General features: G+C 40.6%; 1 protein-coding gene across 2 annotated transcripts in view; it reads right to left on the bottom strand.

The window, feature by feature from the left end:
* Positions 1-13,582, bottom strand: part of agbl4 (AGBL carboxypeptidase 4) — a 277,380-nt gene that overhangs the window by 77,763 nt on the left and 186,035 nt on the right. For both annotated transcript variants that reach the window (XM_086225487.1, XM_086225486.1), the window contains one exon: positions 12,655-12,694. In XM_086225487.1, coding sequence (XP_086081613.1) covers positions 12,655-12,694 — 40 coding nt within the window. The remainder of the gene's footprint in view (positions 1-12,654; positions 12,695-13,582) is intronic.

Genomic DNA, 13,582 nt, shown 5'->3' with positions numbered 1-13,582 from the left:
CATATAATACATAATTACTGTATGTTTACTGCCCACTATAATTGTCTATTGTGTGCTTTGAATTGTATTTATTTTTTTGATTGCCTTGTTATTCATAAAGGTATTTATGCAATGTCCAGATATATTGCCAGCTGAAATAACTTTACATGGATAATATAACCCATTAAATGCAGTTTTTCAATTGCCCAAAATGTGTTTTTTTTAATGTGTAAAAGCATTTGTTTTGTGTTGTGGTGCTGTTTTGCTCAGATGATGTTATGTCCTAATCTGCAGATGAAAATGAACCAAAGTTGTTAACACTGGTATATGTACATACTTTTGCTTGCTATCATTGATTCTTCAGTGTGCATTGCTATCCACGTCTTTCACACTTTGCTTATTTTCGTCTTTTCTGTTTTTACAGGCATTTATAAAACAGTTTGTAGTTCAATTTGTTTGTATGAAAGCTCCTTTTTGATGCTTTTTTGCAATACATACAGCAGTGAAACTAACTTCCAATGCTCGACCCAACTCAGCCATCAATCACCAGGTCATCTCTACTACTGGACCACCCCACCCCCACACCCTCGGGAGGACACGACAACTTCTCCCACCGATGATGTGGATACCCCCCACCATCAGGGGGACGCCTCATCCACCGATGATGTGGATACCCCCCACCATCATGGGACACCTCATCCACCGAGGATGTGGACACCCCCCACCATCAGGGGGACACTTCATCCATTGCTGTTGTGGATACCCCCCACCATCAAGGGGACATGGAGGAGCCTGTGCTGGAGGGATGCATCCCTGATATATTGACATCGTTTGTTCATCTCTTTAAGTTGTGCTTTTGTATACCTCACTGAGGATCCAGTCAACCACTGAAGTTAGTGGAAATTAGTTAGTAACATATTTCAATGTGATAGATTTACAATATAAAATAATAAATTCTCTTTGTTCTCATTCTTTCAGTATTGTGCCTGACACAGACGGAACAAAAACATCTTTTCCTCAACCTTTCTGATGGAGGTTTGCTTCACCTCTTTATGTTCCATGTCTTAAATAAATGAAACAAATAACTGTACTTGTGCTGTACTCCATAACTTCTAATTTGTTACTGTGTCTGATTCATTACAATAAGAGAATTGTAGAACAAGATACATTAGAAATTTAAAACAAAGAAATGCAATTAAATGTTCACGAACAGTTCGGCCTCCCCCTAACACACACGCACCACATATAGTGTAGTACGATGTACTGCACATGCAAATGGAAGGAGCACTGCCAATCCACAATGAACAAGCAATTAACACTTTGATTGAAGTATAAGTTAAATGTTTGCCTATTGCTGGATGTTGACTTTTCACTATCACTATGAATGAAAAACCTAACTGCAATTTCTTTTTTTTCATGAACTCACTGGGCTCTTATTTGTCTATTGTAAAAAAAAAAAAAAAAAAATCTGCTCTTAGTAGTCCTTAATCATTGGCATTCTAATTAGCTGACAACACAATGATTAATTAAAGTTGATGAAATGAAATTAGCGAGGAACAATGATAATATTTTTGCTAAGTTTTTTTTTTTTTTTTAAATAATTATTATTTGGGGCCAGTTGATCCGTAAAGACTTGAGTCAGGACAGAAGCCAGACATCATGTCCTCCCTATTAGCTCCACCCTGCCAGGCTCATCTATCTTAATTGGTCCTCCATTAGCCTGCATTAAAGGGAGACATGGGATAATAGCAGTAACGATGCTGATGATGGAATTAGACTGCGGGCACACACACGTCATCATTGCAGTGTTGCTCCTAGAATCCTAAAGAGTTTCCACTGACAAGCAGACAGATGCATGTAGAGATAAATAAACAACTACGCTTGTGGATATTCTTTGTATGTGACTAAAAACCAAGAGGAAATTTATGTGAAAAATGTCTAGAGTGTTTAGATGTGTGTAAATAATCTTTAGAGCACGCACACAGCCAATCTAAAGCCAGCACCTGTCCCAGTCTGCAGGGTGGACAGATGTTGCTACAGGTGTGTTTGTGATGATGGTTGGCAGCGGTGAGCACCAGCAGCATACAGACACAACGAGCCATGTGACCACGCCAGACACTTGAAAATCGCCACAGAGGGATCTGTAATGCAACTTTCTTGAAGGATAGTTTAAAACCAGGAAAACACTGAGCAGAATGAAGATATGGATGCCTGCTTCTAAGACGACAGATTCAGAGAAGCGTGCAGGCTACCGCGATCAATCCCAACAGTCCAGGATCATTTTCCTATTTTGGTTGGAGGCATCTCACTAGTCTTTCTCATATTATGCCTCTTAATTAGATCCGCATGAATTACTAATCAACCATGAAGAAGGCATTCACCAATTTAAAAAGTGATAGCCCATGAAATGAACAGCACAGTCGCATACAAGCACATCACTTACTAATGCTGCAGGGGCTCGAAAACACACTGAAAGAGAGCAACAGAAAAAAAAAGAAAGAAAGGCGGGAACAAACACACATGAAAACCTTGCTGCGAATAAATCCTCCATTAACTATTTAGAAAGGTATCAGTGGCGGTGCTGCCGTCATGCTGCGTATACTCAGTGATCCACCCAGGAGACATTGATCTTCTTCATAAGGAACATAATGACCACCAGAGAAATACTGATCATATTTCAGCAGCAGTCAATTCAGTTCATTTGGGCTTCTCTGCCTCCTGCTGCGGCCCTCTATTGATCCTGCCACTGTCACCACACTCTTATTTGCTGCTAACTAGATGGGGAACTCACAAAATTGTTATTCATACAGGCAGCAGCTGCACAATATGGACTACATGGAACAAACAAGCAAAAATATATAAAATAAGAGACGCTTGCTTCATCTATGTCAGAGCAACATTTTTGCCCTTTCTGCTTCGGCATCAAATGTCAGACACGACACAAGAAATCCTGAAAGTATCAAGGCTGTCCCTGGGTTTCTGAGAGAATTTTTCTTATGCCTCTAATACCTTTTCCACCGTCTCCTCTCCTCTAATCTCCACTTATCTGGCAGCTAGGTGAGCAGCAGCACATGGCTGGTGGGTAGGCTTTGGTCTAGGAGAATACAGCTCATCTTAATGGTGCCCCCCCTTCCCCTTTCCTTCTCCTCCCATTGCTTTCCTGACCATTTCCTCCAGGGCGGCTGTCAGACAGAGACTGAGGCAGCCAGAGAACTTTTATTGCTGCTGTAACTGACAGCGGGGAGCTGGTGGGATTGGCCGAGCAAACCACGAGTCGCCCGTCATGCAGAGGGGCAGCCGGGCTCACAGGTGCACAGCATCTGACAGATAATAGCGGATAAAACCCAGGCCAGCGCTTGCTCCTCGCTAGGGGATAGGGGACGCGTAGTAGTGATGTGTGTATGTGTGTGTGTGTGCGTGTGTGTGTGTGTGGGGGGGGCGTTCGGGTGTTCTCACACACACACACACACACACACACACACACACACACACACACACACACACACAAGAACAAACGCGTACACCAGTAAAGGACAAGCAAGGTCAGATCTCAAATCCCTCCATAGAATCATGGCTGCAGCTTACAGTACATTTGGAGGCGGTTAAGTTTAATTCTGAGCTTAATACAGAGTGTTGGAGCAGCTGCTGCTTCTGAAAAAGAACGTCAACATCTCGCAGTTGTCTTATTAGTTTATCTATCCTTTTTTTTTGCCAGCTCTATTATTACTCTTGTTCTAAATCCTGTTGAAAGAGCTGTGCAAGTATAAATGTTATTACCTGTCTCTATTTTTATGCTAACTGTATTTAATGGTTTTATTTATATTCCAACACATTTTTCATCTCAACAAGCACACATTTCCATCTCAGAAGAATATTGGACAGCTATCATGTCAGCCTACATCTACCTGCTATTACACTTGCAAAAGTAGATTTACTTAGTATGAAAAAAGTTAAGAAGCGAGACAATACACAGCCACTGTCTTCATCCAGGACACACAAACAACTGGCAGTGAAAAAGTATGTCACATTTTATACCATCCAGATGCTGGATTCCAGCTGATGTGACAGCGGGAACACTAACTCTCTCACTGCGGAGACACATTTAGCTCTGTGAAGGAGACAACAGTCAGGACTAATCTGGCAATCCTTGTTAGAAGACAGACTCAAAGACAACTGTCCAACTCTGCAACTACTGAGAGACGAATACAAGCTGCAATAAGGGATACTGTTCATACGTATATCAAAATGCTGATATTTTGACTTTCCCAAGCTGAAAAACACATATCTATTTCTCAGTCAAAAGAAGCACAAACCATCCAGCATATCTGAGAGTGATATATTGTAATGTGATTGCCTAGAGAACATCTCTGCATCATTACTTGGTCTCCTTCAGAGGTCAGTGCAATGCCACACACAGGACAGAAGGGTGGCATAATGAGCAGGAGATTTTCCAACATTTAAAAGGATTTGGGTTCAAGCATCTGCTGTATTGACGTTTCCTGGAAACAAAAACAAAACAAAACCAAAAAAAACGTTATTCTGCACAGTAGCTGAACCTGGTGGCTGACCTGACCAGGAAAGCAGGTCAATTAAGAGTCAAATTTCCCTACGGAAATCAATAATCTAGCTTTATTTAAAAATGTATTTAGACATGCATTGCCCACTGGCAATGTATGTTGTGTCTGTATTTTGTTGATGATGTAAACACACTGCATATGTAGCTCTGACAGAATGACAAGGGGAGGCTGACAACGACCTTGACCATGACGATGTGCATCTCCGGCAATGTGTACCTGAGCTGAGGTTCGCCTGGGTCGTGATATTGAGAATTACCCTATGATCAAGTCTGCGGAGAGAAAGATGATCATACTAAGTCTGTCCATTAGTTACACTGTTGGTGTTAATAGCGGAGCACCCAGATATTTCTTTATGCTCTGAGGCATTCACTAGTTTGTGAATAACAGCGAAAGAGCGAGTGAATGTCCTGACTTCACACACACACACACACACACACACACACACACACACACACACACACACACACACACACACACACACACACACACAAGTCCAAAAACTCAATCCAGCAGCCATAACATGGAGACAGAGTGGCATCAACCCCTATTATCTAGTCCCTATGCCGTGAACACAAAAGGCTCCCTGGAACAAAAATCCAATCAGTCCTCTCTTGGAGGATTTGCTCCACAGCAGTGCTCAGCAACACTGGTGGCTCTGCTGGTGACAAAGAAATAATCTCAGAGCCCACAGCCTGTTCACAGCCTGTTTACTGTCTCTGTCACATCAGCCTTTTAGAAAGAAGACAGACTGAGTCTGTGCTTCTCTGTTGTCATTTACTGTCCTCAGAGTTTAGCATTCTCTCTCTATCCATTTTTCTGCATGCAAAAACAAGAAACACATGTTTGATTGTGTGTACAGTGCGTGAAATTACCGTATTTGCGACACAGGGAATATTTACTAGAAGTATTTGTATTATAGGCTTGACAAAAAAGAACCTTCAGGCGTATAGAGAGGAGACAGGTTTTTAAATAATTGTTTGATGGCAAATATTTTCCAAAATTTTCAATATTGTGTTGCCCCCTATTCCCATCCCTTCCCCCTTACTTCTGCCTCTCATTTCTCACAGCCTCCATTCTTTGTCTGATAAATTATCATGCTCATTCTCCTTTCATTAGCATGCTGCTGTTTGTTTAGCTACGCTGCTGAGAAGCCTTCAACAAAATCAACTGGAAAATACTCAATATGAGGCGGCTAGCGCACCCCTCTCCCCTCCTCTCTCCCATTCTCCATCTCCTTCTTTGTTTGTTTTATGTGCTTTTTCTCAACCCACATCAAAATGGAAGCATAGTACCCCATAATGAGGAGGAGGGAGATAAAATATGCAAATTCACAGAGAAAGGATATAATTAGGGCAATAATAGGAAGTGTTGTTTTCACAGCTGCTCATTTACACAAAAGCCTGATAGTACTTTTTGTAAATAATGCTCCTATGTCTTTTTTCTCTGTCTTGCTCATTCCTTCCCCTTTCTCAAGGCACAAAGTCTTCTGTTCCACTGAAAAACAAATCCCAGCAGCTTTCCAAGCTGGAAGCCAGTCATCCACACAGAAATCCAGCTGGTCACAGATGTTTATCAGCTCAGGTACGTACTGCAGGCCCAGACTGTAAGCAGGAGGCTACGTATGATGGCCTGTTCAGTCTTTGCACCGGCCCTGGATGAAGGACTGAGCACAGCTCCAAACATAATGCTAACTTACTGCTGTCTTATACATAGGCATACTGCTGCCACTTTTATTGTTTATAATTAAAGGAAGCCTGCTGGGAAGTCACCAAATGGAGAAGAAAATGGAGTTCAAATACTTGTTTGGATTTTAAAAAGGATTGGCAAGGTCATGATTAGCATTTCAGAGGAATACACTGAGCATAGATAAGAGGTGTTTAATGCTGGCAGTTATACAGAACTACAACTACTGCATCGATGAAATCTTTGTTTCTTAACTCCAGATGTATAGACAGGGAAAGATGTGAATTACTGAGGAGAAAATGAGGGAGCCTAACTCAAAGAGGGGCTTGGTCACATCAGTAAGAGCAGCTGATGAAATTCTGAACCAAAATTAAATCGGCACACTTTAATTCACACGCAAGAACAATGCTACTGTATGTCGCTAATGTGTTCTTGTAAGTCGGATACCAATTGTACAACGAGCAGTAAATCATTTTCATTGGTTCTAGAGGAAAGAGGGTTCCTGCTGGAACCAAAATTGTGACAAAACCCAATGACGAGGTGACCAATATACTGTATATGTATGATAATGAAAACAATAGCACTGTTAAAACAACAACGTAAACAAATGATGAAACACTACATTGTTTGCAGAGCTGCCCAGAGATGTTCATCTGAATTGATGGAAGTTATTAAAAAGACCAAGAGAAGGCTAAGCTGGCACGTTGTGTAAATAAGAAATGTGATTTGGTCTTCAGGATAAGAGCATCTCATGGCTTAGTTCATATTCAGAAAACAGCTTTGATAAAACTAAAGTCTTCCTGTGCATATAGAAGGGTTTTTTGTGAGTACAGAATGTTCTGCTTCAGTTGATTTGCAGCTCCCCCCCCCCCCCGCAAACTTCAAATTGTATTTTTTATGTATGTATGAGGGTTTTCTTGTTTTAGCTGACAACAGCTTGCTGAGATTTTCTAACCCCTGTCAGTCAACAGCTTCAATAATCTCCACAGCTCCCTTTAAAGGGCATCATTGTTTTAGAAAAACATTATGTGTGTTTCACTGGTAAATATGTGAAATGTTGTTGAGCTGAAATTACACTTGGAACCTATTTTAAGCATCTTAAGAGACTGACACCTCCACATTGCGGCATTAAAATATCGCCGTAGAATATATCAAATTTATTTCAGCACGCTTAATAAAAGTGGTACTAGCTGAATATTTACAATGAATGTGTGTGAAATGTTAAAAAAATTGTGAAGCTATTAGGAATCAGACAAATCTATTATGAGATGCACTGCAGTTCTCAACTGAATGCTGAATGAACTGATGCAGAATACATAATTATCAATCATTGAAAACTTGATATACTCAATGAACTGCTGCTTTTATTACATTAATTAAATTTCATTCAGATAATGTATAAAAATACAACAATCAGGCATCATAAAATACATAAAATGTTAAGTTCTTTTAACTTTGAATAGTTTGAACTGATGTAAGATTAATGTGCCATTACATAAGCTAAAATATGCAGTGCAGCTTGGGATAAAAATGACTGAAAGGGATTGGAAAAATCATTTAAAATGTAGTTCATTCACTTGGCTGTTTTCATTTAATCACTAAGGGTTACTTAGCATAGTACAAGGTAATATGACATGGAATAAGATGATAAAAGAGAATATAATGATGCATTTAATGATTATTAATCAACTTCTGGCTCTGACAGCCATTAGTGAATTGTGACATGACAAATCCTCCCACTACTATTTTATATAGGCCCTATTCTAATATTATTGCTGAAGGATTGTGATTTTGAAGGCTTTTTTAGACAAATCAGGTGTGTATGAGGTGTTTGTAGATTTGTTGAGTAGTTTCTAACAACCCTGTTTATTTCTGAGCAAATGTCACCCTTTAAAGAAATATATATGCAATGTGAATTAGCTGTTATTGCTGTAATTAGATGGTTGTGGTTTTATTTACAGGAGCAGGCCTTGATTCAGTGGTTTCCATGGAAACAATAGCGGTAAAATGATTATGTTTCTGATCATGCAGCAAGCAGGAGGTCCATACTTAATAATTTTGTTCACATCATACATACTCACACCTTTAACATGCTGCACCGGCATATTTTCAAATCACACACTATTTCTATGTAATATGAAAAGTACAGACATGTTGTTTTTTTCAATACGGGTGGCCAGCCATGCGAAACGTGACCTTTGACCTCAGAGATATGTACTGTATTCTTTGTCTGAGGAGCGCAAAGCAGGGCAGCACGGTGGTGCAGTGGTCAGCACTATCACCTCACAGCTAGAAGGTTCCAGGTTCCAGACCCGGCTCAGGGACAGTATCTTTCTGTGTGAGTCTCCATGTTCTCCCTGTGGTTCTCTCTGGTACTCCAGCTTCCTCCCACAGTCCAAAGACATCAAGAGGGGACGAGGCTGATTGATACTCTACAATGACTGTAGGTATGAATGTGAGTGTGAATGGTTGTCTGTCTATATGTGTTGGTCCTGAGATGGACTGGTGACCTGTCCAGAGTGAACCCTGCCTCATCCCCGAAAGCTGTTAGGATAGACTCCAGCCCCCCTGCGACCCTTAACAGGATAAGAGGTAGAAAATGGATGGATGGATGGATGGATGGAGCAAAAAGCAGGAATCATAAAGAACATCTGTAGATGTTCAGGCTCTAATGAAGAACACTTCTATTCTCTTCTGACAGATACATCAGGGAAATGGAGATACAAAGAGAGAAGAGAAAGCATGGGGGAAAAAAGAGGAAAGTGTGGTGAGAGATCTAAGAACTGCCTATTATCTCCACGTTGCTTCATTGCACTCACACACGTATGCACACACCCACACACACACACCCACACACACACTCACACACGTATGCACACACACACACACACACACACACACACACACACTAAAATTATGTGCACATTCTCACACACAACCATCCTCTCGAATCTGCCCAGATCTCATGAATATGATTGACCTTTTTTTTTTCCACGGTAATGCTGAGAGCGCATAAAGGGGAAAGGAGAAACTAAACAGAGGCAGGCAGAGTTAATTTACAACAACACATTATTGGCTGCCGACTGCAGATATGGAAAAGGACAATGTAATCGATAAGCAAAAAGAATGACAATGGTCTCTCAAATCAATGTCTGCACCCCATTTTCTCACTGTGAAAAGACAAAGCCTTCAGTGCAGGTGTTATTGTTGTGCTGTTTTTGTGTGGTTTGCACCTGTATGTGTGCGTGTGTGTGTGTGTGTGTGTGTGTGTGCGTGTGTGTGTGTGTGTGAGTGTGTGTGTATGAATGTTTGTTAATACGCCTGTTTGTGTGAATGTGTGTGTACCTGGCTGTTGCTGTGGTGGAACAGTTGCCGGGGCTAATCATTATTTAGTTGTGGCGGGGATGGAAAGGTCAGCAGTCTGAAATGTCAGGCTGTGTTCAACAGGAGCCAGATGCAGCCATGCACTGCTCAAGTGTCCAATTAAAGGGGGTCGAGTGAGGTTTGAGTGGGTCGGTATGTGGGAGTGAGTGTGCATGTGTGTGTGTGTGTGAAATGACAAAAATGGAGTAAAGAGATAAAGTGTGATTTTTTTGTTATTGTTTGCATCATGTATTTTAAGTATATCCTCAATTACAGATGTGTTAATAAATGTTTACCTGTGAGTCCTTCTTCAAAGAAGCTAATGAACACCATTAGAGACCAACAGGAGCAGAATCCCCATCAAATCTCTTTCTCTCTTTTGCCATTGCACGTTATGGAGCCACTTGAGCCTATTAGTTTGTTCACGCCCCGTGATTGCCCCTGCTGCTGCTATGAAGACAAAAAGTGGCGAGTGAGGCATAAAGAAGAGAAGGAAGGAAACAACACAAAAAGGGCAGAAACCAAAGACTCAATATGTTCAAAAATAATTAACAGTAGATACCAAGTGTTGCTAACTCAAAGGAGCACAGAAAGAAGTGCTAACAACAGAGAGAGAGGAGGAGGTGAGAGGATGACAAGGGGGGGAAACGGAGCGGAAACTCCTCTAATCTGCAGGGAGAAGGAGAGGGTGTCCTGTGTGTGTTTCCCTATCAGCCTTGTACATCTGAAAGCCTCACCTGTTCTCCATACAGCCATAATAACCTTCACAATGTTCAGTCTTTGTGTGTGCTGCTTGTATGTGTGTGTGTGAGTATGTGTGTACATGTCCGCTCACCTACTGTGAATAGTAATAAGCAGCAGGGCAGGATAAAATATGTCTGCCAAGTTAAGAATATAATAGACTTCCCTTCAAGGCCATGCATAACAACAGGCTGAATAATGACCTGTAATAATTTACACAGCACACTGAGCTCCACTCCGGTCAAAGGAGGAAACCAGTTAGAAATAATTGAAAGCTATTTCAGTCGATCTAAGGCCTCTCCATGGATGTAGACAAAACCCTTAAGGAAGGTTTTTCCACTCTGGTCATTACTATAAGCTCATTCTAGAAGGACCAACATTTTAAGCTGTTTTAAGGAGAATTCAATGTGATATTATAGTTAGCATAGTGCTGGTTAGCAGAGTGGGAGTGAAAGAGAAAGGATTGACATAATTCTTGAACAGCCAATAGATATTTAACTTTATATTCACTGAAATAACACTAAAAAGACAAGGATATAATCTCCTCTGGCCAAGTTATACTGCAGCAGTGACTATCTGGTTCGCACCTCAGGAACAAAGCCTCTTGACTCTGGCTGCAGATTCTCCACCTCAACACATTTGTATCTCGAGAGTAGTTTAACAAAAAAACAAAACAAAACAAAAGACAAATTTAGAGATAAATTTGACTGACCGACTATTATTTTGTTCAGATTTTGTAAAGGTATCGTGATCATTTTATCATCATGAACTATTCTGCCAACAGTAATTATGATATCGTGCACCGTTTGTGGTGGCTGGTGCTTTTAGATATAAAATTCAGCCAAATTCTAAAACTGACTGGCTTTTTTTTGTTACTTGAATTTTCTTTATGTTTTTTAACAACAATGTTTCGAGAATATTCTACATATTTCTGTATTTTGCGTATCCAGACAAAACATCAACACCAGGAACTGAGCCATTCATCCAAACAAGTAAATCAAAATCAAGCATACAATTGAACAGACTAAATCATGATAAAATGAACATTGTGGGTTGATATTTGCCATATAATTGCAGCAAAAACTACTAAAATTGCTTGCTAGTATGATAAAGACCACATATTTTACTATTTCGTAAGAAACTGTGTAGAGTAATGAATCGTAATTTTACTTTTGTACAAAATTATGTCTACTTATGTACACTATAGTACATGAAAAACAAATTTAGTAGCAGTTGCTCTGGGTCTGGAATCAGGATACACGAATGCAGTACTTGTCAGAAATAGAGTAGTAAATGATGACAGAACCAGCGGATGCCGAGCAAATCATACACACAACTACAGTATATGATTGTTAACTTCTCTTTAACTGTTCTTTTTTTTCTAAAGTGTATCAAGACCATGTGTGTTATTTTAAACTCTCTCGGTCAGGAAAGGTGTTGCTGTTCTGTTTGAGCTTGCCCCCCGCCTCTCCATCTCGATCCCTGCTGACCATCTGTCAAGTAGTGCAGACCAGGGGTGGGTGGTGTCCCTGCCCAAGGCCTTCGGAACAGCTGCAACATAAACCTGCTAAATCAACCCACTCTGCACCAGTCTCACACATGTATTATTCTAATCAAAGCTTATGAGATCATCCAGATACTTCAGACATATGGGTCTCTGTACCCCCCCCCCCCCACACACACACTGCCCCCCATCTGTGTCTCCTCTCTTGTTCCTCATAATTCTCCTTGCTCTGCATCTCAGTCGGTCCCTCGTTCACACCGCTGCTCCTCCAGAACATGAGCTGAACATCCTTGGCTATATGTACGAGTTTAAGACTCGAACTACATTCTATCCATTGAACTGTTCAAAAGTGAATAGTGGAAGTGTTTTTAAGTTCACTTTATTATGCAAGTGTCTCAGCAGTATACAATTGCCTCAACAACATTTATTGCCAGACGGATTCAATTTTCTACTTGACAGCACCTCAGTGGTCCATATAAAAATTCTGTTTTGTTTCTCAATTGTTTGCAGCTGGTTGTCAATAAATTATCAACGTCAATACGTGTTTGAAGATTGCAGAGTCATGTACCTGGAAGCTTTCCTACCTTTTTAACGTTGTTCCAGTGGTATGAGGGAGACATTTATAGAAGAGCACTGATTAAGTTTGTGTGTTTCCGGGGAGTGTGCTTGACAGTTTGTTTACGAGGGGGGTTTCATGTGCAATGTGTGCCTTGTGAATGCAAGGAAAAGAGTTGTAACTGTATTGGACAGGTGCAGAAGTAAAGAGGTGAATTGTGGGTAAGGATATAGTCAAACCAGCTGACTTACCAGTGTTGGTGATGGTCAGCAGGTCTAAATGCCGTTGTTGCTGAAAGGAAAAGAGACAAGATCAGAATATTACAACCGTCACAAATCAAAGTTAGAATGTATGCCTCATATTTTCACATAAGTTAATATTCCTTACATTCATGACTTTTCAAATAAATCAATTCAAATAATTTCACAAAGGTTGCGTGATACTCAAAACAGTTTATCCACCACTTTAAGGCCGGTAAGTAAGCAACAACATACTGTAGGCTACACTGTTCATCGATGACGTGACAGTCGTTTGTAGTAACGCCAACTGTCAGATTATGTTTGGTGAAATAGATTTAATTTACAGTATTTTGTTGAGGGTATTATTTTTGTCTATTTTGTTCTTCAATATTTTGGGGAATTTGTAGCCTTGGTCTATTTGATGGTGTCAGTTAAAAGGCGACTTGTAATGAAGAGAGAGAGAGAGAGAGAGAGAGAGAGCGCGCGAGTGAAGGGAGACACTGCTGTAATCGAACCATGCACATTGCAGCTATGCAGCATGCATTTTAACTAGTTGGCTGCTTTTACATCAGATAACACACTAGCTGGAAGGAAATGGGAGCAAAAACAGATGAAGATGGTATGCAAAAAATGTTCCTGGCCAAACCTGGAAAGCAACGGTTGGCATTTCAAACAACCCGCACCACTAATACATCACATTATTGTGAAAAAGGCCAATCAGGGGGCTGACAGATAGAGACAGACAACTATTTACACGTCTAATTAACCTAACTTGCATGGTTTTGGTCTGTGAGAGGGAGTCGGCGCACCCATGCAGGCTACATGTATTGAGAAGTCCTGTTTGCATAGTTTGGTTCAACTCAGCATCAAATGTGAGTCTTGTACCAGCATATTTTGATATCATTTCCTCAGTGTTTGTGTGCTCCTGTCCGATGGTATC

Source organism: Aulostomus chinensis, chromosome 14, assembly GCF_037954235.1.
Source record: "Aulostomus chinensis isolate RoL2024-O1b breed Wild chromosome 14, RoL_Achi_v1.0, whole genome shotgun sequence".
In the NCBI taxonomy this organism is placed as follows: Eukaryota; Metazoa; Chordata; class Actinopteri; order Syngnathiformes; family Aulostomidae; genus Aulostomus; species Aulostomus chinensis.
Note: the sequence above shows the minus strand (reverse complement) of the source record. Positions and strands in the feature narration are given on the sequence as shown.